This window comes from Schistocerca serialis, chromosome 6 (genome assembly GCF_023864345.2).
Source record: "Schistocerca serialis cubense isolate TAMUIC-IGC-003099 chromosome 6, iqSchSeri2.2, whole genome shotgun sequence".
Lineage (NCBI taxonomy): Eukaryota > Metazoa > Arthropoda > Insecta > Orthoptera > Acrididae > Schistocerca > Schistocerca serialis.
Window position 1 is genome coordinate 96,237,049 of NC_064643.1, and position 23,746 is coordinate 96,260,794.

The 23,746-nt window shown below is 40.9% G+C and overlaps 1 protein-coding gene across 2 annotated transcripts in view; it reads left to right on the forward strand.

Moving 5' to 3' along the window:
• LOC126484270 (mitochondrial potassium channel ATP-binding subunit) overlaps positions 1-23,746 on the forward strand; it is a 119,040-nt gene that overhangs the window by 45,299 nt on the left and 49,995 nt on the right. For both annotated transcript variants that reach the window (XM_050107694.1, XM_050107693.1), the window contains exons 4-5: positions 9,696-9,841; positions 18,939-19,014. In XM_050107694.1, coding sequence (XP_049963651.1) covers positions 9,696-9,841; positions 18,939-19,014 — 222 coding nt within the window. The remainder of the gene's footprint in view (positions 1-9,695; positions 9,842-18,938; positions 19,015-23,746) is intronic.

Sequence of the window (23,746 nt, forward strand, 5' to 3'; positions counted from 1 at the left end):
GTGTGGATACCATATACAAACATTATTGCTGCTTTTTAAATAAAGATAGCAATCTAAAGTGGAAATATTGACCTTCAGAAAACATTACTTGATTCAGAACCCAGACCAAAATTTTATCTGCTTATGAGAGACTGTACTAAGTGGGTTCCAAATGAGAAATTCAGTCACTGTTCACATTATTAAAATATGATTTACTAAGTGGGCTCCGAATGAGAAATTCAGTCACTGTTCACATTATTAAAATACCAAGTTAAAACATTACTAGCTTTTAATCAGCTTTAGAACGTGATGGTGACATCCAGAAGTAACAAAAGGAAAATTATTCCAGAATGAAATTGCAACATTCAAAATAAATCTTGTTAAACGAATGGTACAAATAAAGAAAATGCTGGTCGGAAATACAAAACCTAATGACTTCATTCGTAGATCTGTGTTCCTGGTGAGCCCCATAAAGCACAGCTACTATAATCATTGTTGTTGAAATGTATTTCATAATACTCTGTAAAAAGAGACTGGCCATTGTTGCCTAAGCCCGAGCGTCCACTGGAACCACATTTCTTCAGTTAAAAAGCAAATATTCAGTCTCGGTTATTAAATAATAATAATGTTCTGCCAGTCATAAAAGGCGACGAAAAGAACAAACCACTAATAGGGCTAACCCCTTGTTTTAGTGTGATTAGTTGGTTCAGGACAGAACTAATGAAGCCTCAGACAAGCGCTGTCATGGTCGGGGACGACGCTTGAACCCTATGCCCGTCCACAACGGTAACGACACTGCTAGCCACACGGCAAATGATTTAAATCCAAATAGAGGTGTTTTGCAGGATATGCTTCCTGCAACCACTCTAGAAGGAAAACAATGATGGAGGATGAGATGTCAGATGAAGTTAACCGACACCTCATGTTCTGTTATTACCAAGCAACAAACTTATGAACCAACACAACTGGATACAGATCACAAGTATACACAACATTTATTACCAGATACCCGGAATTAAAATTTCTAACAGAACAACGACTAGCTGATCAGATTCGTGTAATAATAAAAAATAACAGGATACCCCAGTCAGAATTAGAAAACATCAAACAACAAGTACAACAAATACTGGAACAAAATAATGTGCAATCAGAAGAAGAAGAAAATACAGTAATGGACTCAAACATCCCAGAGCAAACAAACAAAGAACAACACACATCAATTAAACAATCAGAGGAAAACGAAATCTTAAGACAGCCACCAGAACAACCACAAATAGAACATGAAGTGACACACATGTTAGATATAGAAGAAAAATTTCAGTTGTCATATATAGAATACAAAGACACAAATACAGACATTAGACCATTCTTGCATAGACCACCAAATAACCCACGTGTCGAAACAACAATAACAACCATCAACACAATCATACACAAGAAAATAAATGAAAATACAACTATGGAAGAGTTACAATTACTGGTTTATGTAGGAGCACTCACTACACTAAATATACACACTAGGCACAGATCAGAACCAACCAACACACCGAAGAAACCCACAAAACCAGAATGGCAACACAGGCTACAGATTAGAATAGGAAAACTGAGAAAAGACATCGGACAGATAACACAATTTATAAGAAATGAAATATCAGACAAAAAACGAAAAAGGTTAGGTAAAATCTCACAACAAGAAGCGATAGAACAATTAGATGAAAAGAAGCAGAAATTACAAGCATTGGCCAAATGACTTAGAAGATACAAAAAAAGTGAAAATAGAAGCAAACAAAACCAAACATTCAACACAAACCAAAAGAAATTTTACCAGACCATAGATAACACACACATTAAAATAGACAATCCACCAAACATAACAGACATGGAACACTTCTGGAGCAACATATGGTCAAACCCGGTACAACATAACAGACATGCATGGTGGATACAAGCAGAAACAGACACATACAAGATGATACCACAAATGCCTGAAGTGATAATTTCGCAACATGATGTCACCCGAGCAATTAATTCTACGCACAATTGGAAAGCCCCTGGAAATGATAAAGTAGCAAATTTCTGGCTAAAGAAGTTCACCTCAACACATTCACATCTAACTAAATTATTTAACAATTACATTGCAGACCGATACACAGTCCCTGATACACAAGGAATAACTTATCTGAAACCTAAAGATCAAGCAGACACAGCAAACCCAGCAAAATATCGCGCCATAACATGTTTACCAACAATATACAAAATATTAACTTCAGTCATTACATAGAAATTAATGACACATACGACACAGAACAAAATTATAAATGAAGAACAAAAAGGCTGCTGCAAAGGAGCACGAGGATGTAAAGAGCAACTGATAATAGATGCAGAGGTGACATACCAAGCTAAAACTAAACAAAGGTCGCTACACTACGCATACATTGATTACAAAAAGCTTTTGATAGTGTACCCCACTCATGGTTGCTACAGATATTGGAAATATACAAAGTAGATCCTAAATAGATACAGTTCCTAAACATTGTAATGAAAAATTGGAAAACCACACTTAATATCCAAACAAATTCAAATAATATCTCATCACAGCCAATACAGATTAAGTGTGGAATATACCAAGGAGACTCATTAAGTCCTTTCTGGTTCTGCCTTGCTCTGAACCCCCTATCCAACATGCTAAATAATACAAATTATGGATATAATATTACTGGAACATACCCACACAAAATCACACATTTGCTATACATGGATGATCTAAAACTACTGGCAGCAACAAACCAACAACTCAACCAATTACTAAAGATTACAGAAGTATTCAGCAATGATATAAATATGGCTTTTGGAATAGACAAATGTAAGAAAAATAGCATAGTCAAGGGAAAACACACTAAACAAGAAGATTACATATTGGATAACCACAGCGACTGCATAGAAGTGATGGAAAAAACAGATGCCTATAAATATCTAGGATACAGACAAAAAATAGGAATAGATAATACAAATATTAAAGAAGAACTAAAAGAAAAATATAGACGAAGACTAACAAAAATACTGAAAACAGAATTGACAACAAGAAACAAGTTGTTGTTGTTGTGGTCTTCAGTCCTGAGACTGGTTTGATGCAGCTCTCCATGCTACTCTATCCTGTGCAAGCTTCTTCATCTCCCAGTACCTACTGCAATCTACATCCTTCTGAATCTGCTTAGTGTATCCATCTCTTGGTCTCCCTCTACGATTTTTACCCTCCACGCTGCCCTCCAATACTAAATTGGTGATCCCTTGATGCCTCAGAACATGTCCTACCAACCGATCCCGTCTTCTGGTCAAGTTGTTCCACAAACTTCTCTTCTCCCCAATCCTATTCAATACTTCCTCATTAGTTATGTGATCTACCCATCTAATCTTCAGCATTCTTCTGTAGCACCACATTTCGAATGCTTCTGTTCTCTTCTTGTCCAAACTATTTATCGTCCATGTTTCACTTCCATACATGGCTACACTCCATACAAATGCTTTCAGAAATGACTTCCTGACACTTAAATCTATACTCGATGTTAACAAATTTCTCTTCTTCAGAAACGGTTTCCTTGCCATTGCCAGTCTACATTTTATATCCTCTCTACTTCGACCATCATCAGTTATTTTGCTCCCCAAATAGCAAAACTCCTTTACTATTTTAAGTGTCTCATTTCCTAATCTAATTCCCTCAGCATCACCCGACTTAATTCCACTACATTCCATTATCTTCGTTTTGCTTTTGTTGATGTTCATCTTATATCCTCCTTTCAAGACGCTGTCCATTCCATTCAACTGCTCTTCCAAGTCCTTTGCTGTCTCTGACAGAATTACAATGTCATCAGCGAACCTCAAAGTTCTTATTTCTTCTCCATGGATTTTAATACCTACTCCGAATTTTTCTTTTGTTTCCTTTACTGCTTGCTCAATATACAGGTTGAACAACATCGGGGAGAGGCTACAACCCTGTCTTACTCCCTTCCCAACCACTGTTTCCCTTTCATACCCCTCGACTCTTATAACTGCCATCTGGTTTCTGTACAAATTGTAAATAGCCTCTCGCTCCCTGTATTTTACCCATGCCACCTTTAGAATTTGAAAGAGAGTATTCCAGTCAACATTGTCAAAAGCTTTCTCTAAGTCTACAAATGCTAGAAACGTAGGTTTGCCTTTCCTTAATCTTTCTTCTAAGATAAGTCGTAAGGTCAGTATTGCCTCACACAAAAGCTATAAATACCTATGCTATACCAATATTGACCTACTCATTTGGAGTAGTGAAATGGAGTAACACAGACCTAGAAGCACTCAATACACTTACACGATCACAATGCCACAAATATAGAATACATCACATACATTCAGCAACAGAAAGATTCACATTAAGCAGAAAGGAAGGAGGAAGGGGATTTATCAACATGAAAAACCTACATTATGGACAGGTAGACAATTTAAGAAAATTCTTTATAGAACAAGCAGAAACCAGCAAAATACACAAAGCAATCAGTCATATAAATACATCGGCTACACCATTGCAATTTCATAACCACTTCTACAACCCTTTAGATCACGTAACATCAACAGATACGAAGAAGGTAAATTGGAAAAAGAAAACACTACATGGCAAGCACCCGTATCATCTAACACAGCCACACATCGATCAAGACGCATCCAATACATGGCTAAGAAAAGGCAATATATACAGTGAGACGGAAGGATTCATGATTGCAATACAGGATCGAACAATAAACACCAGACATTACAGCAAGCATATTATTAAAGATCCCAATACCACAACATTTAAATGCAGACAACAAATAGAAACAGTAGATCACATCACAAGCGGATGTACAATACTAGCAAACACAGAATACATAAGAAGACATGGCAGTGTAGCAAAAATAATACATCAACAACTTGCCATACAACATAAACTAATAAAACAACATGTTCCCACATAGAAGTATGCACCACAAAATGTACTGGGGAATGATGAATACAAATTATACTGGAACAGAACCATTATAACAGATAAAACAACAACACATAACAAACTTGACATCATACTCACCAATAAAAATAAGAAATTAACACAACTAATCGAAATATCCATACCCAATACAACAAATATACAGAAGAAAACAGGAGAAAAAATTGAAAAATACATCCAACTGGCTGAGGAAGTCAAGGACATGAGGCATCAGGATAAAGTTGACATTATACCAATTATACTATCAACTACAGGAGTCATACCACACAACATCCACCAGTACATCAACGCAATACAGCTACATCCAAACGTATATATACAACTACAGAAATCTGTAATTATTTATACATGTTCAATTACCCAAAAGTTCCTAAATGCAATGTAACATATACCACACAATTAAAAGGAAGTCACGCTTGATCAAGGTCCGCGTTACTTTCCATTTTTAACCAGACATAACGTCTGAGAAAGGAAAGAAATAATAATAAATACATCCCTGCAACGAAGACTGACTGTTTCTTCATTGCATATTACTGGGTGTTGTATGACCGTGCCATGTCTTGGAAAATGGTTGTTCTTTTAGTTGGATGGTCATATGTGGCCACAAATGGCCAACTGATCCCAAGACAGGTAATGGCTCTGATACGCATCCACTGCACCCGACCAAGTCAGCGGCATATTGCTGGCTGATGAGGGTTCTCAGTGAAATAGGATTGGTTGGATGTAGTCAGTGAAAGTGAATGCTTGTTGCTGTTTGTTTCTGGGTGTGTTTCATTCTTAAATATCAGTTATAGAATTATGGACATGGAGCAGCTTATAAATTTTGTGAATGAGAATTGGCCACTGTGGTATACGCAAGAGACAAGGCATCAGCACTGCAACTTACAGAGGAATCTATGATTGATAGTTGCAGAGGACATGAGTGTGGAATATATATGGAAACACTAATCATAATTTGACAAAAATTGTATTGTGCAGTCAGATTTATTGAATATGTGACATGTTTTTACTTGTATCATTTTTTTTAAGACAATGAGAAGAATATCTTCAACCATATGTCCACCCTTTGTAACTTGTATTCTGTGAAATACTTAAACTGCTTCATGTGTACATTTCCCCTTTACAAAAGAAAATCATAAATTTCCCTCGAATTGAATCAGGCTGCAGTGACACCATGGCTCTCGATTGCAGAAACGCATGTCTCTTGATGACTGAAACATATCTTATTGTTGATTTAGTTAGCTGGCAAGTGAATGCAGCTGCTGATTCTTCCCCCTCATTGTCAGTTACAGTGTTGTGTAACAAGCATATACACTCCTGGAAATGGAAAAAAGAACACATTGACACCGGTGTGTCAGACCCACCATACTTGCTCCGGACACTGCGAGAGGGCTGTACAAGCAATGATCACACGCACGGCACAGCGGACACACCAGGAACCGCGGTGTTGGCCGTCGAATGGCGCTAGCTGCGCAGCATTTGTGCACCGCCGCCGTCAGTGTCAGCCAGTTTGCCGTGGCATACGGAGCTCCATCGCAGTCTTTAACACTGGTAGCATGCCGCGACAGCGTGGACGTGAACCGTATGTGCAGTTGACGGACTTTGAGCGAGGGCGTATAGTGGGCATGCGGGAGGCCGGGTGGACGTACCGCCAAATTGCTCAACACGTGGGGCGTGAGGTCTCCACAGTACATCGATGTTGTCGCCAGTGGTCGGCGGAAGGTGCACGTGCCCGTCGACCTGGGACCGGACCGCAGCGACGCACGAATGCACGCCAAGACCGTAGGATCCTACGCAGTGCCGTAGGGGACCGCACCGCCACTTCCCAGCAAACTAGGGACACTGTTGCTCCTGGGGTATCGGCGAGGACCATTCGCAACCGTCTCCATGAAGCTGGGCTACGGTCCCGCACACCGTTAGGCCGTCTTCCGCTCACGCCCCAACATCGTGCAGCCCGCCTCCAGTGGTGTCGCGACAGGCGTGAATGGAGGGACGAATGGAGACGTGTCGTCTTCAGCGATGAGAGTCGCTTCTGCCTTGGTGCCAATGATGGTCGTATGCGTGTTTGGCGCCGTGCAGGTGAGCGCCACAATCAGGACTGCATACGACCGAGGCACACAGGGCCAACACCCGGCATCATGGTGTGGGGAGCGATCTCCTACACTGGCCGTACACCACTGGTGATCGTCGAGGGGACACTGAATAGTGCACGGTACATCCAAACCGTCATCGAACCCATCGTTCTACCATTCCTAGACCGGCAAGGGAACTTGCTGTTCCAACAGGACAATGCACGTCCAAATGTATCCCGTGCCACCCAACGTGCTCTAGAAGGTGTAAGTCAACTACCCTGGCCAGCAAGATCTCCGGATCTGTCCCCCATTGAGCATGTTTGGGACTGGATGAAGCGTCGTCTCACGTGGTCTGCACGTCCAGCACGAACGCTGGTCCAACTGAGGCGCCAGGTGAAAATGGCATGGCAAGCCGTTCCACAGGCATCTCTACGATCGTCTCCATGGGAGAATAGCAGCCTGCATTGCTGCGAAAGGTGGATATACACTGTACTAGTGCCGACATTGTGCATGCTCTGTTGCCTGTGTCTATGTGCCTGTGGTTCTGTCAGTGTGGTCATGTGATGTATCTGACCCCAGGAATGTATCAATAAAGTTTCCCCTTCCTGGGACAATGAATTCACGGTGTTCTTATTTCAATTTCCAGGAGTGTATGTTTGACTATAATATTGACATTACCAGGCTTTTCAATTTCAGTACTTCTTTGCAGCAATCTTCATTTACTAGTCATTATTCCAAACACACATTCTACCACTTGTTGAGCCTAAGAGGGACGTTTGTTGAAAATCGTTTCCACTTGTCTACATTTCAACACTTGAATGGTCTTGTTAGATACACAAGTCTTTAGCGGATAGCCTTCATCAGGCAAGAGAATGTCGGGTATCATAATGTTTGTTGCTGAAAGAGTGCAGTGATGTCCAACACCTCCAAGATTCTGAGAAAGGCTGCAGTGTGAGAAAACTCCACCTTCGCTCTGTTTGGTGTATTACTAGAAACTTACAGTTAGGACCAACTACAGCTCATAAGAAAATTAAAAAAAATTGCTTACCCCACACAATTCGGAAAGAGCTGTTTCTCTCAAAAACTTTCTACTGTTGGCTTGACATTGTCTTCTGCAGGGAAAGGTATGTACAAAGAGTGCAAATTATTACAAATTGCTTTGCAAGTTTTCTTCACTATTTTCCCAGCTGTGGTGTCTCTATTGACAATTCAGCGTAAACTGTAACAAGAACAACAAATTGCTGTGCCTATCACCAAGAACAACAAATTGCTGTGCCTATCACAGTACTATCCTACAGAATATCCCAGTTAACAAGCAGTCAATGATTGGGATACATGCCGCCTGGGAAAACTTTGTTTTCAATATACAGCAATAAAAATGCAACAGACATCCACTCGATTGATGTAAATGAAATGATTTTTATACAGGTGGCAGCAATCTACCTGTCAAATATCACAGGGAACAGTACAGGCTCATAAACGAAATATTTTATCTTTTCCTTGCACTATATATGTAGATACTACAATAAACTTGCTATTGTTGCATATTTTTGGTAAACCATTTTGTAATTCATTTTGGGAATATTGTTATAAGGACAATACTGTACAGTACCTTTTCATTTGTGAGCATTAAATGTTTGTGCACTTAATTCAATGTTAAAGCCAAATGTTCCTCATGTTATATAGTTTCCCTGAAATTTGACCATTTCGGATTTGAATGCTGAATAGCTGTAAGGATAAACTGGAATATTTCCATGTTCATCCTGCAGTAGTTGAAAAATTTTCCTTTCCTCTTCAGTTCTTATGTAGGTGTAGAAATTCTCCTATTCTGCTCAGTACAGGAATGACCAAGAACATTGTTTGCTTCAGCTTGGTTCACTCCCTTATGAGATGTGCATTTTTTACCAATTAAAAATCAGTCTCTTGTCCAATCAAGCATTACAGTTGCCTCACGACTGACTGGCGGCTGGCCGTGTGACAAATGTTACTTGGCTGCAGTGGACAAGTCTCAACTGTCGACCATAGTCATACGACCATGTGGACAACCTGTCAGTTGGACAGACACGGCCTCAGTGTACACTCAGACTAAGGGCCACTTAAAGTGTTTCATTAATTTAGGAAACTAACTATTAATATGCAATCAAATTATGTATACAAAAGTTATGTCAGATTCAAAGAAAAAGCTCAGTGCAATTCTGCAACTTTTCCTTTCAATCACTGGCAGTGATGGGCAACCTTCTTATCAATACTTTCCTATCCTCCATTTATTCTCTTCTATGTTACTAAAATTTTTACTTAACACTCTCTGTTTCCCTTAACATACATTATTATTATTATTATTATTATTATTATTATTATTATTATTTGCTTCCTTCTCTTTTTAGTTGTAACTAATTATTGTTACTTTAATTTTTCTTTGCTGAAAATGATGTTTGTTCATGTAACGGAAAAATTATATTTTTATAGGGTGAAAATAGTAAAATGTGTGACCAATTTAAAATACAAGGTAATAGTCTTTAAATATGCAATAAATGAAAAAAATATTGGTAGTAATAACAAATTGATTTGACAGTTTCACTTCCAGTATTTTCCATGACTGATGTACCTCCATGAATTATGATTCTTGTTTCCAGTCGGTATTTACATTCATCTACATTTATCTTCTATCAAGTGTTGGTGAACGAATTGCTGCCTCAATGCGGAAAGATTTATTTGCATCCATAATGCGTCAGGATATGTCTTTCTTTGACAGGCACAGGACTGGAGAAATTGTTAACAGGTACATCATTTCCTAAATGCTTGAATACAGATTACTTTCTAGTGGCTAAGATTGTATAATTAAAAATTGGCGTTTACAGTCACCGTAATGCTATCATGTTCTGCATCCAATTTCTTTCCTTGTAAACAAGAAATATCCACATCATTGTTTTCTGCCCTTTGTTTCCTTTTTCTCAATTAAATACTTTTCATACTAATTTTCAAATTAATTTGTCTTTCAGTTTATATCCCTGTTAACAAGTGTTTCAAAGATGAGTGTTGCACGACATTAATGTTTTAGAGACTGACTCAGTTTGAAGATCATGAGTAAGTGGAACATGTTGAAATGATAATGGGTGAAACATACCATAATGAACACCACATTATATATTTATATTACTGATGGTGTCAGCTATCAGCCGTCAATTCTAGTAGTAATGTATGTAATTGGATAGATGAAAAATCTTCTCACCAAGCAGCAGTAGGAGCACACAGTTATAAAGTTATTTGAGTTTGTAAGCTTTTGGAGCCTGTGGCTCCTTCTTCTGGTAGAAGGGTTGAAGGGGAAGGAAGAGTGGAAAGGAAAAGAGCTGGTGAGGTTTAGGAAATGGGGAGAGGTCAGAAAAGTCGGCCAGAACCCTGGGCCAGGGGAGACTTACTGGATGGGATCCTTCTCATACTGTCCAGTAAGTCTCTCCTGACCCGGGGTTTTAAGTGGCTTTTCTCAACTCTCCCCATTTTCTAAACCTCACAAATCCTTTTTCTTCACCACTCTTCCTTCCCTCTCAATTCTTCCCAGAATAAGGAGCCACTGGCTTCAAAAGCTTGTGAATTTAAATACCTTTATAAGTGTGTTCTTCTTCTTCTTCTGCTGTTGCTGCTGCTTGGTGAGTAGATTTTTTATCTGTCCAGTTAGTTTGTATTATCAAAGCTTAATTTTAGTAGTAAAGCTCTAAATGGTTATTACAAAAGACTTGGGCAGCATAATTAATGGATACCAGAACAGTGTGCATTACATTTCCGCAAACTATTTTATCACTGTGGTATGATGTCATTGCTTGATGTATTGGAATGTAATTTTTGAGCAGAAGTTCTTGGGTTTCATTAAGGACTATACTACATTGTATGTTTAGAGTGAGCATGATGATGCCTTATTCTTGTATGTTAAGAGTGAGCAAAATGATGCCTGATTCTTAATATGCATGCATTATATCAATTGTGTATGACGAATGGCAACTGTTAATACTTACATTTTATGGGGAGCCTGCAGTGTCTTGAACCTAGTTAATGGTACAATAATAATTGTATAGATAAAAAGATCTACTCACCAAGTGGCAGAAGAACATACATGTAAAAGAAGGTTATAATTAGGCAAGCTCATGGAGCCAGTGGCTCTTACTTCAGGCAGAAGGATTGATGGGGAAGGAAGAGAGGGGTGAAGCAAAAGATCTGGAGAGATCTAGACCAAGGGGTAGATTTCGGGAGAGTCACCCAGAACCACGGGTCAGGGGAGACTTACTGGATGCTGTGAGAAGGAAAGACTAATTGTTGGGGACTGCAGTGGACGGGATTTATAAACCTGAGAGCTTAAAGGTGGAAAACTAGGCAATATGCAAGACAGAGATTACTGCTTAAACATCATGCACAAGTTACTAAGAGTGAAAAGCTAAGGGCATTGTACATAACAGAGATGGGAGGGGGAGGCGGCGAAAAATGAAAGATGTAGAAAACTAAAACAGAGTGAAGAAAAACATAGTTACTGTGAAGAAAGGCTGAGTGGAAGAAATTGATGTAAATTAAGCCCAGGTGGGTGGCGAGAACCAAGAATATGTCATAGTGCTGGTTCCCACCTGTGGAGTACTGAGAAACTGGTGTCTGGGGAAAGAATGAGGTGACATGTGGTGAAACTGGCATAAATATTGTAGAGTATGCTCTGCAACAGGACATTGTGTGTTGACAGTATACACCTTCTGCCTATGCCCATTCATTCTAACTGATAATTTGGTAGTCAAAATATCCACGAGTGTGCTGCCGGTCTACAGTGTCCAACGAGCACAATATTTCGGCGATCATACATGTCGCCATCATCAGGTGAACTGACGGACTGAGCTCCTGTGAACGTGCCGGCACGGAGATCCGTACGCTATGACTGCTCAGAGGGAACTGGGTTCGGTCGCGGCGGCGGCTGATTTAGATACCCTCCGCCCGCGGCGCGCTCCCTCCGCCGTCCGCGCCCCGCGCCATGGTCGCGCGGTGGAACAGATTGCGACGGCGTCTGAGATGACGTCGGAGTGATGGCTCTGTCCGCCGTGGTCGTCACAACTATACGTTTGCTCGATTTACTCTTGATTAATCACGGCGGACAGAGCCATCACTCCGTCGTCATCTCAGACGCCGTCGCAATCTGTTCCACCGCGCGACCATGGCGCGGGGCGCGGACGGCGGAGGGAGCGCACCGCGGGCGGAGGGTATCTAAATCAGCCGCCGCCGCGACCGAACCCAGTTCCCTCTGAGCAGTCATAGCGTACGGATCTCCGTGCCGGCACGTTCACAGGAGCTCAGTCCGTCAGTTCACCTGATGATGGCGACATGTATGATCGCCGAAATATTGTGCTCGTTGGACACTGTAGACCGGCAGCACACCCGTGGATATTTTGACTATCAAATACGCCGGGAGAAACTCAAGAATCACATGATAATTTGGTGGTAGTCATGCCGATGTAAAAGGCTGAACAGTGCTTACATAATATCTGGTCTATGACCTATCGTTTCACAGGTGGCTTTCCCTTTGATAGCATATATTTTGCCAGTTACAGGGCTGATATAGGTGGTGGTAGGAGGGTGCTTAGGGCAAGTCTTGCAGCGGGGATGGTCACAGGGGTAGGAGCAATACAGTAGGGAGATGGGTGCAGAAGGAGAATAAGGTCTGACAAGAATATTAGGAGAGCGGCGAAAAGCTGTTCTAGGTGTGGTGGGCAAAATCTCAGATGGAATGGATCTAATTTCAGGGCATGATTTTAGGAAGTCATGGCCTTGTCGAAGTGGCTGATAATACATTCCAGACCAGGATAACACTGAGTGACCAATGGTGTGCTCCAAAGTTGTTTTTTGGAGGGATCAGCAGTACCAGGATCAGATGTGATGGTCGAGGAAAAACCTGCTTTTGAACTAGGTGGGTATGGTAATTACGTCCAGTGAAGGCTGAGGTGAAAATGGTGGTGTATTATGTAAATAGTCTGCATCCGAACAAATACATTTGCCTCGAATGTCAAGGCTGTATGGGAGGGAATGTTTGATATGGAAAGGATGGCAACTGTCAAATACATGTGATGTTGTTTGTTAGTAGGTTTAATGTGGACAGAAGTGTGTAGCTGGCTTTCAGAGAGGACAAGATAAACATCAAGGAAAGTGGTGCAGGATTTGGAATAGGACCATGTGGAATTTAATTGGGAGAAGGTATTCAGAGATCCAAGGAATTTTAACAGGTCACCCTCACAATGAGTCCATATGGTAAAGATGTTATCAATGTGTCTAAACGAAATGACTGAAGATTTTTGAATCCCAGGAAGCCCCCTCCAAGCGAACCATGAAAAGGTTGGCATAAGAGGGAGCCATCCTGGTTCTCATAGCTGTAGCCCTGATCTATTTGTATGTCTGGCCTTCAAAGATGAAGTAGTTGTTGGTAAGTATAAAGTTGATTAAGGCAAGTAGGAAGACGTCATACGTTTGGAATCAGGTAGGTTTTTACTGAGGAAATGTTTAGCAGCGGACAGACCATGTACATGGGGGATGTTGGTGTAGAGGGAGGTGGCGTCAGTGGTGACAAGCAAGGTGTGTCGTGGGAATGGGACGGGCATGGATTTCAAATGATTTAGGAAATAGTTGGTGCTATAATATAGGAGGCAAATCTTTGAACTATGGCTTGCAGGCGCTGACCAACTAAGCCGCCCACCTCCACCTCTGTTACATAAATTGCACTTAGCTTTTCACTCTTATTAACTCATGCACGATGTTTAAGCAGTAATCTTTTGTCTTGCATATTGCCCTATCTTCCACCTTTAAGCTATCAGGTTTTCAAATCTCATCTGGAGCAGTTCCCAACAATCAGTTTTTCCTTCTCATCTTGTCTGGTAAGTCTTCCCTGACCCATGGTTCAGGGTGACTTTCCCAAAATCTACCCCTTGTCCTAGACCTCTCTAGTTCTTTTGCTTCACCCCTCTTCCTTCCCCTTCAACCTTTCTGCCCAAAGAAGTAGCCGCTGGCTCCAAAAGCTTGTCTAATAATAGCCTTCTTTTATGTGTGTGTTCTGCTACTGCTTGGTGAGTAGATTTTTTATCTAACCAGTTAAATTATTTTCTCAAAAATAACTGTAGTAAGGAAGGTGCTGCCACAATATAAATAATTTAGGAGTGATTCATTGAAAGGGACTCACAAGAGAGAGATAAAACTTGCTACAGTGGACTAGGGTGGGGTGGGGATGCTGGTCATGTCAAGTGTAGTGGGTAGAGGTAGAGAGAGGCAGGAAGAGAGGTTGGAGTGGGTAGTTAGTGGCTCAGCAGCAGCTGATTGTGCTGCCTATGGATGCAGAAAGGAGGTGTGGCAGATACACGACCTAGGTTGTGATTCATGGGTACCAGAGCTGGTGTAGTGTGGCGCACAATGATGGTGATGTGGGTTTCAAGAAGTGGCAGGACAGAGTAAGGGGAAACTGTTAGACAGAGGGTGTGGGGCAGTGGATAAACAGAGAGTAAGGCCAGGAGGATTATGGGAGTGCAGGATCACCATTCTTTCTTTTCTGCTTTTGGGCAGGAGGTAGAATGTGCTTCATGCGTAATGCTTGTCCATAATATGGCCAAACTTACCCAAAGAAGTGCCAGTGTAAAGCAGCTAGTGGTGGTATCATGCAGCTTATTTCCTTAATTGTGCCTTCACATCCAGGCCATCCAGGTTGGAATGTGTGGCATGTGGGCCATTATATTCATTTATTCTGGAAAATAGTTTGTGTGCCTTCTAGTTTGGCTGCCAAGTTTTAAGCATTCAAAAGTATTTCAAGAACACTGCTTCTCTTCTGTGCACACAGTTGTCTCCCTGTACAAATTAAATTGCTCTTCGACAGTGGACAACATGATCCTAAGCCACTGCATGTCAGGAGTGCTTTGTACCTACCATTTGCCTAAAGGGATTGGTAACACCTCAGACACTGAAGCTCACGGGTTTGCATATGTTCAAGACATTGCTTTCCCAGACTGCATTGATCACAACAAGGATGACAGATGACAGAGGGCAGGAAAAGTGCAGTTAGGGGTCCTCTATGCCAGGGATGTATTTCCTCTGCCGTGTCATGTGTGCGGAACTGGATCAGCATGAATTCCTCTGTGTCCAAAATAATGGGGCGGCACAAGCCAACATGTTGGCAGTGCATTCCACCAGACCTCTGGGCCCATTCATGCATTGGCTCTCAGCAGCCTATCAGTAAATCCCAGTCAGAAGCCATCACAGCGGGACCTATGACTTTTCACCGATATCCTGAGACATACCTGTCGGATGACTATGCTGAACTCTCAGCCTCCACATTTAGGGATTATCAGTAGCATAATCTTCACGTCCCACTATGTTTACTCACTGTGTGTTCTGGACGTACACCTGTTAGTGTCTGAGAAGTTGTCTTATGTTGAGAAGATTTTTCCTTTGTTATTAAATCTCCCTACTGTGGTTGTAATAAACCATTGTTCTTGTTTACCTCTATATCAGCAAGGAGAGCATTCAATCTTTTGCAAACACATCTGTCATAAGCAATTTAAATGATCAGAGCAGCTACACAGTTTTTAATAATGAAGTTTATCATGTTAGTTTACTTCCATTGTAGTCTTTCAGGCCTACTGTAGTGCTACAGATCTATCATGCATTCTTCTCATCTCTGTTTATAAGATTGTATGTCACTGACTGAGGGCAATAGTTTGCTTTGTCTTTACTAATATCAGAAGAAAGCATGCAGTGGAACAGAAAATTACAAATCACTGAAAATCTAGCTTTGATTCTTTCAGCATCAGAGGAGATCTTCAGCTCTTAGTTAATTGTAAATCACTTTTTTGGGATGAATTTCAATTTTGTGTTCCTTGTATTTCTTCCAGATTTTAATGCAGAAACCATTATGCATTTTGTTACAGTCAGCAGCTTATTATGTAGTGCACAGAACAGTTGTTTTTTTAACACCTCTGAGTTAATAACATTTGATTTAACTCTTAAGTGTGGCTCGGTGTCAATGGTGATATTTGGTAATACTTGTTCACTTTGTTTGCTCTTTACTGATAGGCATCTTTTCAATTGTGTAATTTTGCTTGTGGATTGTACCCGTTTCTGGTGCTCATACCTGTGTTCTCTACTTGGCTGTACATTCATCTCCTTCCTTTATAATGTAATTTGGATTTTTTCAGTATCCACTTCAGTGGTAGTGAAATCAGATTTGTTGTCATTATAATATTTGCCATTCGATGTCCATAGATGAATAAAAGCCTTCTAGGCTTGCCCATGAATGACTGCCATCAGCTGTATGCAGCCATGTTTCTCCAGCATGTTTTCTAATATAATGTGTCCTCCTTCTGGAAGGCCATCACGTCAGTCTCTTTTTATCTCTTGCAGTCTGCAAAGAACATCTTTGGCCTGTTTACCATTCTTTTACCTGACTATATTTCCACCCAACTGTGTTTTATTTGCACTAAAGTTGTACTTACGGCTCCCATCTCAATCTTTTCCCTCATCTCTTCATATGTGTGCTTGTCTCCCCTACAAATTCCCAACATGCATCTCTTTATTGCTTGCTGAGCAGCCTCCAGTTATTGAATGATTTTTGGATGAAAAGTCCATGTGTCACTGCCATAACTCAGATCTGGTAACACTCTTCAGATGTATGCAAGTTTGGTTTTGAAAACCCATTTTAATTTACAAGAAACACTACGGCTGTCTGTTGTTTTTTCTGATACAGTTCATTCAGTCTGCCTTCAACTGTCTTAAATATAAAAAGCTCAGTTTTTTAAATACTTTGTTGTTTATTTGTACTGTTAGAGGGAAACATTACACGTAGGAAATATATATCTAAAAACAAAGATGATGTGACTTACCAAATGAAAGTGCTGGCAGATCGACAGACACACAAACAAACACAAACATACACCCAAAATTCAAGCTTTCGCAACAAACTGTTGCCTCATCAGGAAAGAGGGAAGGAGAGGGAAAGACGAAAGGATGTGGGTTTTAAGGGAGAGGGTAAGGAGTCATTCCAATCCCGGGAGCGGAAAGACTTACCTTAGGGGGGAAAAAAGGAAAAAAGGATGGGTATACACTCGCACACACACACATATCCATCCACACATATACAGACACAAGCAGACGTATTTCAAATGTCTGCTTGTCTGCTTGTGTCTGTATGTGTGGATGGATATGTGCGTGTGTGCGAGTGTATACCTGTCCTTTTTTCCCCCTAAGGTAAGTCTTTCCGCTCCCGGGATTGGAATAACTCCTTACCCTCTCCCTTAAAACCCACTTCCTTTCGTCTTCCCCTCTCCTTCCCTCTTTCCTGATGAGGCAACAGTTTGTTGCGAAAGCTTGAATTTTGTGTGTATGTTTGTGTTTGTTTGTGTGTCTATCGACCTGCCAGCGCTTTTGTTCGGTAAGTCACCTCATCTTTGTTTTTTATATATATATATATATATATATATATATATATATATATATATATATATATATATATATAGAAGGAAACATTCCACGTGGGAAAAATTATATGTAAAAACAAAGATGAGGTGACTTACCGAACGAAAGCGCTGGCAGGTCAATAGACACACAAACGAACACAAACATACACACAAAATTCAAGCTTTCGCAACAAACTGTTGCCTCATCAGGAAAGAGGGAAGGAGAGGGGAAGACGAAAGGAAGTGGGTTTTAAGGGAGAGGGTAAGGAGTCATTCCAATCCCGGGAGCGGAAAGACTTACCTTAGGGGGAAAAAAGGACAGGTATACACTCGCACACACGCACATATCCATCCACACATACAGACACAAGCAGACATATTTATGTCTGTATGTGTGGATGGATATGTGTGTGTGTGCGAGTGTATACCCGTCCTTTTTTCCCCCTAAGGTAAGTCTTTCCGCTCCCGGGATTGGAATGACTCCTTACCCTCTCCCTTAAAACCCACATCCTTTCGTCTTTCCCTCTCCTTCCTTCTTTCCTGATGAGGCAACAGTTTGTTGCGAAAGCTTGAATTTTGTGTGTATGTTTGTGTTTGTTTGTGTGGCTGTCGACCTGCCAGCATTTTCATTTGGTAAGTCACATCATCTTTGTTTATATATATAAAGGAGAGGGAAAGACAAAAGGATGTGGGTTTTAAGGGAGAGGGTAAGGAGTCATTCCAATCCCGGGAGCGGAAAGACTTACCTTAGGAGGAAAAATGACGGGTATACACTCGCCCGCGCACACACACACACACACACACACACACACACACACACACATACACATGAACAGACACAAGCAGACCTTTAAATATGTCCCTTTATTATATATATGTATAATCTTGGTTATACAATACTTTAATGTTATCGTAGTTGATTTTCTGGCCTCGTCAAATGATATTACCAGTGAGAAGGTAATTTTTAATTTCCTGTTGAAAAGTCTTAAAAGTAGATTAGTCCCTATATGTTGGGAAGTATCTCACACTTAGGACCTGCTCCATCCATTCCAGTGTCGTCTTACTATTTTCTTGATATGTAACAATATTAAACAATGGAAAATCCAGGGTGGAATATATATTGTTACATTCCATCATGGATTTTCCATTGTTTTATTTGGTTGATATTGTAACTAAAGTATCAGATAATGTGTTCTGGGTCTGCAGGCAACATTGCTACCATGGTATGTTTTTTACTAAGTATATAACTAAGAAGCTTTTACTTGACCTGTGAATGGCTTATCTCCAGGAATTCATTTCTGCATATATGTGTGGTGTATGTATGTGCTTGCTTTCTTGTCTGAACAAGTGCTGGGACACACAAATATCATTAAAAGGTTTGCTTCCCTCTGTCTTAAATTTAATGAATATCACATTGGTGATTTTCAGGTTAACAAGCGACATCCAGGAGTTCAAGAGCTCCTTTAAACTGTGTATCTCACAAGGTCTTCGCAGCACTGCACAGGTATGCTACAGTACCAAGGTTTTCTGTGAATAGTTTTATGTATTTTTGATGGATATTGTTTTTATCTTTCTTTTTATCTCTTGTTGTTGACACAATAGCGTTAGGTTGCGTCTCCATAGTTTCACGTTTGGTTGTTTCCCAATAGCTGGTAACAAAACACAAAATATGCTTTAGTACAGCCTAAAATAAAAATTGTGTGTGGTAAGTTACATAATTCACTAGCTTTGGAACTTGGTATTTCTTTGTTTGATAAGAAACAAAAAGGAAGCATTGCAGGGAACAGATCTAGTAAAAGGACTGAAGTAGTTATGGCAGAAGTGAGCAAAAGACAGTGTTTACTCCAGGCGTGTGGATGCAGATCATGAGACAAGAGTTGAATAAGTATTTTGAGTAGGATGACAGAGATTTATTGATTGTCAATAGATGACAATGGAAAGTTACTCTACATTGTTTAGGGAGCATACAATTTGGAAAAAAAGAAAAGAACCAGAAGACCTAAAGTTGTGAAAGTTACTGAATCTTGCATTTCTCTACCTGCATCTATTGAACTGTTATAAATACGTACACCATCCATCCAAAATGTTCAGAGATGATTTTATTCCTGAATGACATCAATACAGTGACTACAGTGGCAGCTTAAGCTAGCAGGTGTAAACCACAGATGTGCATTCGATAAATCAGTTTGAGCAGTGTTAAGCACTGGATGTGCAGCTGTATTGAGTCAACATTGTTGTGTTACAAATCACAGTGGCTCAATATCTCCAAATCAAATGCTCAAGACAGTTGCAAAAATGTTTTTAAGAAGCAGAAAGTGTGTCAGTTTGTCCCACATACCTTGACTGCCGAACAAAAACGATGATACATGGATACCTGCTGCGACGTGTCTGAAATGAAAAATCCGGACAGTTCTTTTCTAGAGAAAACCATCATGAGTAAAAAGATCTGCTGTTATCAATGCACATCTACCACAAAATGACAAAGTGCTGAAATTCACATGAAGGGTCAATGCTTTCACAACATAACCAAAATTCAAGCCAGCAAGACATGTGGATTGAACAATATTCCAAAGGATGACTGTCCTGTTAGTTTCACATGGTTCTATGAATGTTCTGTGCATTGTACTGAAGTGTAGAACACTTGCATCATTACAACCACCATCTTAACTTTTCTCAATTTTTTATTATTCCAGTCTCAAAACTTTTTGAACTGATGGAGTTTTTACATAATTTTTATTGTCACCTTTGGAGAAAGTCTTTTAGACTTGCAAAGTAAGATAAAAGTCAGATAACATCATGCATGAAAACAGTAATCATATCCTCATACATAATGTAAGTTTTGTACAGATCACCTGGAAATTGAAACATATTTTTGTCAGATTTGTTAATGACAAAAATTGGCTTGTGGGGGAAGAGTTTAAGATATATGGTTAGAAGGAATTTGATGAGGTGGTAGTTAATATTTATGATGTTGGAAGGAACAACATTTTGGTCGTGCTACAGACCTCAGAGATTGTTCAAATGATGGTTTTGAAAATAATCATTTTTCATTGCAGATATACATAATTTCAATAAGAAATCACCAGTTTTTGCCATCACTAGCCATCTTCAGATCATGAGACAGATGCAGTAGTTCAGTTAACCACAGTTCGAGTGAACTGCTGCATTTGCCTTATGATCCGAAGATGGCCAGTGATGCCAAAAACCAGTGATTTCCTATTCAAATTGTGTGTAATTGTACCAGAAAATAGTTTATTTTCAAAACAAGCATTTTTAATGTTGTTGACTTGACAGTCCTGAGTTGCTAGTAATATTATATTTTGAGGTGGAAAAGTGTGTGTCCATTTTGTGTGCTGTGCTGACAAATGGTTGGTGGACTTGCTCATACTTCCTCCCTTCTTGGTGTTAGTCTCTAAATGCTCTTGCATCTTCTGCCAGCTTTAATTTCATCGAAGATCTCCTGTCTGTCATCCTCACAGTCTTTTCCCTTTGTCGTTCCTTCAATCAGGACACTGAACTGGCACGAATGATGAAGTAGGTGACTAAGACCAGTATTACACTATCATGTTTCTATGTTGAAGTTGATATGTCAAATATTTATGTCAAAGAAATTTGATGGTGCAATACAGAATTTTGCCAAATCTCGTCTGTCGTCAAACAAATATGATCAAATCTAGGTTCTCGCCATAGATTTGATCTGTAGTCAAATAGCTGTAGCGACACAAGTGCTCTAAACAGTTACGTTTCACACTGCAGTGAACAGAAGATGAACAACTTTTATGATCAAATCTGTGCCGAGAACCTAGATTTGTTTGTAAACATGGCTTCAAAGTTGTGTTCCTTCAGCCTACTTTTCTTTTTTTAATAATGAAAGTGCTTGACTAGTGTGGGGGTGAGCAAGGGGCATATTGCATGCTATTAATTGTGTGTTGGTGGGTAGGTGGAATATGCTGCAGGTGACTTCATTTCCACAATCACCGCTACAGCCATCTACCTCTACATCTGGGAACATCCAGCAGCTTTTCATGAAGCCATAATAGATGATGTGGTGAAACTCTAAAGTAAAAAATTCTTTCTTAGCTTTCCAATCAACTTTGTGTATTTTTGAACTCTGGATGCCACAAGTTATAAAGGGCTTCACCTGATTCATACTTTCTATTAATTTTGTAGTTGTTGGAACACTAATTCCGTTAATTAAATTATTCAAAAGTAAAAATAGTTCCTATTGCCCATATAGTGTACGAAACATTTATTTTCCTTCACATATTAACTCTTCAGTGTTTTATAAATCACTTCACACATTTCTGGAATTATTTTGGTTAATGTGCAATGTGATACTCGAGTGCTATGTTGTAAACCAGAATAGCTCTCTCCAGTATCAAGAAATCGCTGTGTCACAGTTTGCCTGGTTTCTGCACATATAGCATTTCAGAAGAGAGTATTCTGTTTTATAATATGAGAAGGCATTTTACTGAGAAAATACTAAAATACACACTCATCCATCTGTAAGTAATTATACACTCCTGGAAATTGAAATAAGAACACCGTGAATTCATTGTCCCAGGAAGGGGAAACTTTATTGACACATTCCTGGGGTCAGATACATCACATGATCACACTGACAGAACCACAGGCACATAGACACAGGCGACAGAGCATGCACAATGTCGGCACTAGTACAGTGTATATCCACCTTTCGCAGCAATGCAGGCTGCTATTCTCCCATGGAGACGATCGTAGAGATGCCTGTGGAACGGCTTGCCATGCCATTTTCACCTGGCGCCTCAGTTGGACCAGCGTTCGTGCTGGACGTGCAGACCACGTGAGACGACGCTTCATCCAGTCCCAAACATGCTCAATTGGGGACAGATCCGGAGATCTTGCTGGCCAGGGTAGTTGACTTACACCTTCTAGAGCACGTTGGGTGGCACGGGATACATTTGGACGTGCATTGTCCTGTTGGAACAGCAAGTTCCCTTGCCGGTCTAGGAATGGTAGAACGATGGGTTCGATGACGGTTTGGATGTACCGTGCACTATTCAGTGTCCCCTCGACGATCACCAGTGGTGTACGGCCAGTGTAGGAGATCGCTCCCCACACCATGATGCCGGGTGTTGGCCCTGTGTGCCTCGGTCGTATGCAGTCCTGATTGTGGCGCTCACCTGCACGGCGCCAAACACGCATACGACCATCATTGGCACCAAGGCAGAAGCGACTCTCATCGCTGAAGACGACACGTCTCCATTCGTCCCTCCATTCACGCCTGTCGCGACACCACTGGAGGCGGGCTGCACGATGTTGGGGCGTGAGCGGAAGACGGCCTAACGGTGTGCGGGACCGTAGCCCAGCTTCATGGAGACGGTTGCGAATGGTCCTCGCCGATACCCCAGGAGCAACAGTGTCCCTAGTTTGCTGGGAAGTGGCGGTGCGGTCCCCTACGGCACTGCGTAGGATCCTACGGTCTTGGCGTGCATTCGTGCGTCGCTGCGGTCCGGTCCCAGGTCGACGGGCACGTGCACCTTCCGCCGACCACTGGCGACAACATCGATGTACTGTGGAGACCTCACGCCCCACGTGTTGAGCAATTTGGCGGTACGTCCACCCGGCCTCCCGCATGCCCACTATACGCCCTCGCTCAAAGTCCGTCAACTGCACATACGGTTCACGTCCACGCTGTCGCGGCATGCTACCAGTGTTAAAGACTGCGATGGAGCTCCGTATGCCACGGCAAACTGGCTGACACTGACGGCGGCGGTGCACAAATGCTGCGCAGCTAGCGCCATTCGACGGCCAACACCGCGGTTCCTGGTGTGTCCGCTGTGCCGTGCGTGTGATCATTGCTTGTACAGCCCTCTCGCAGTGTCCGGAGCAAGTATGGTGGGTCTGACACACCGGTGTCAATCTGTTCTTTTTTCCATTTCCAGGAGTGTATATGACTTGAAGTGTTCAACTTGCAGCTCTCGTAACAAATTTTGCTGAGTGCTTTTATCATCTCAACTTAAAACCTATGGCTTCATCCAAGTATATTTCCTTTTTTTCCCGCCACTTTTCTTCCAAATATACACTCCATGCAACTGTGGTACTAGCAACTATAGTTGTTGTTCACCAACTTGAAATTTGATGAAAAATATGACGAAACTGTAATACGCAATTTAGGTGCCATGTCAAAGATCTTTGTCAAAGAAATTTTGATGAATATTTGATCATATTTCTTTGTCAAAGAAATATCACCAATA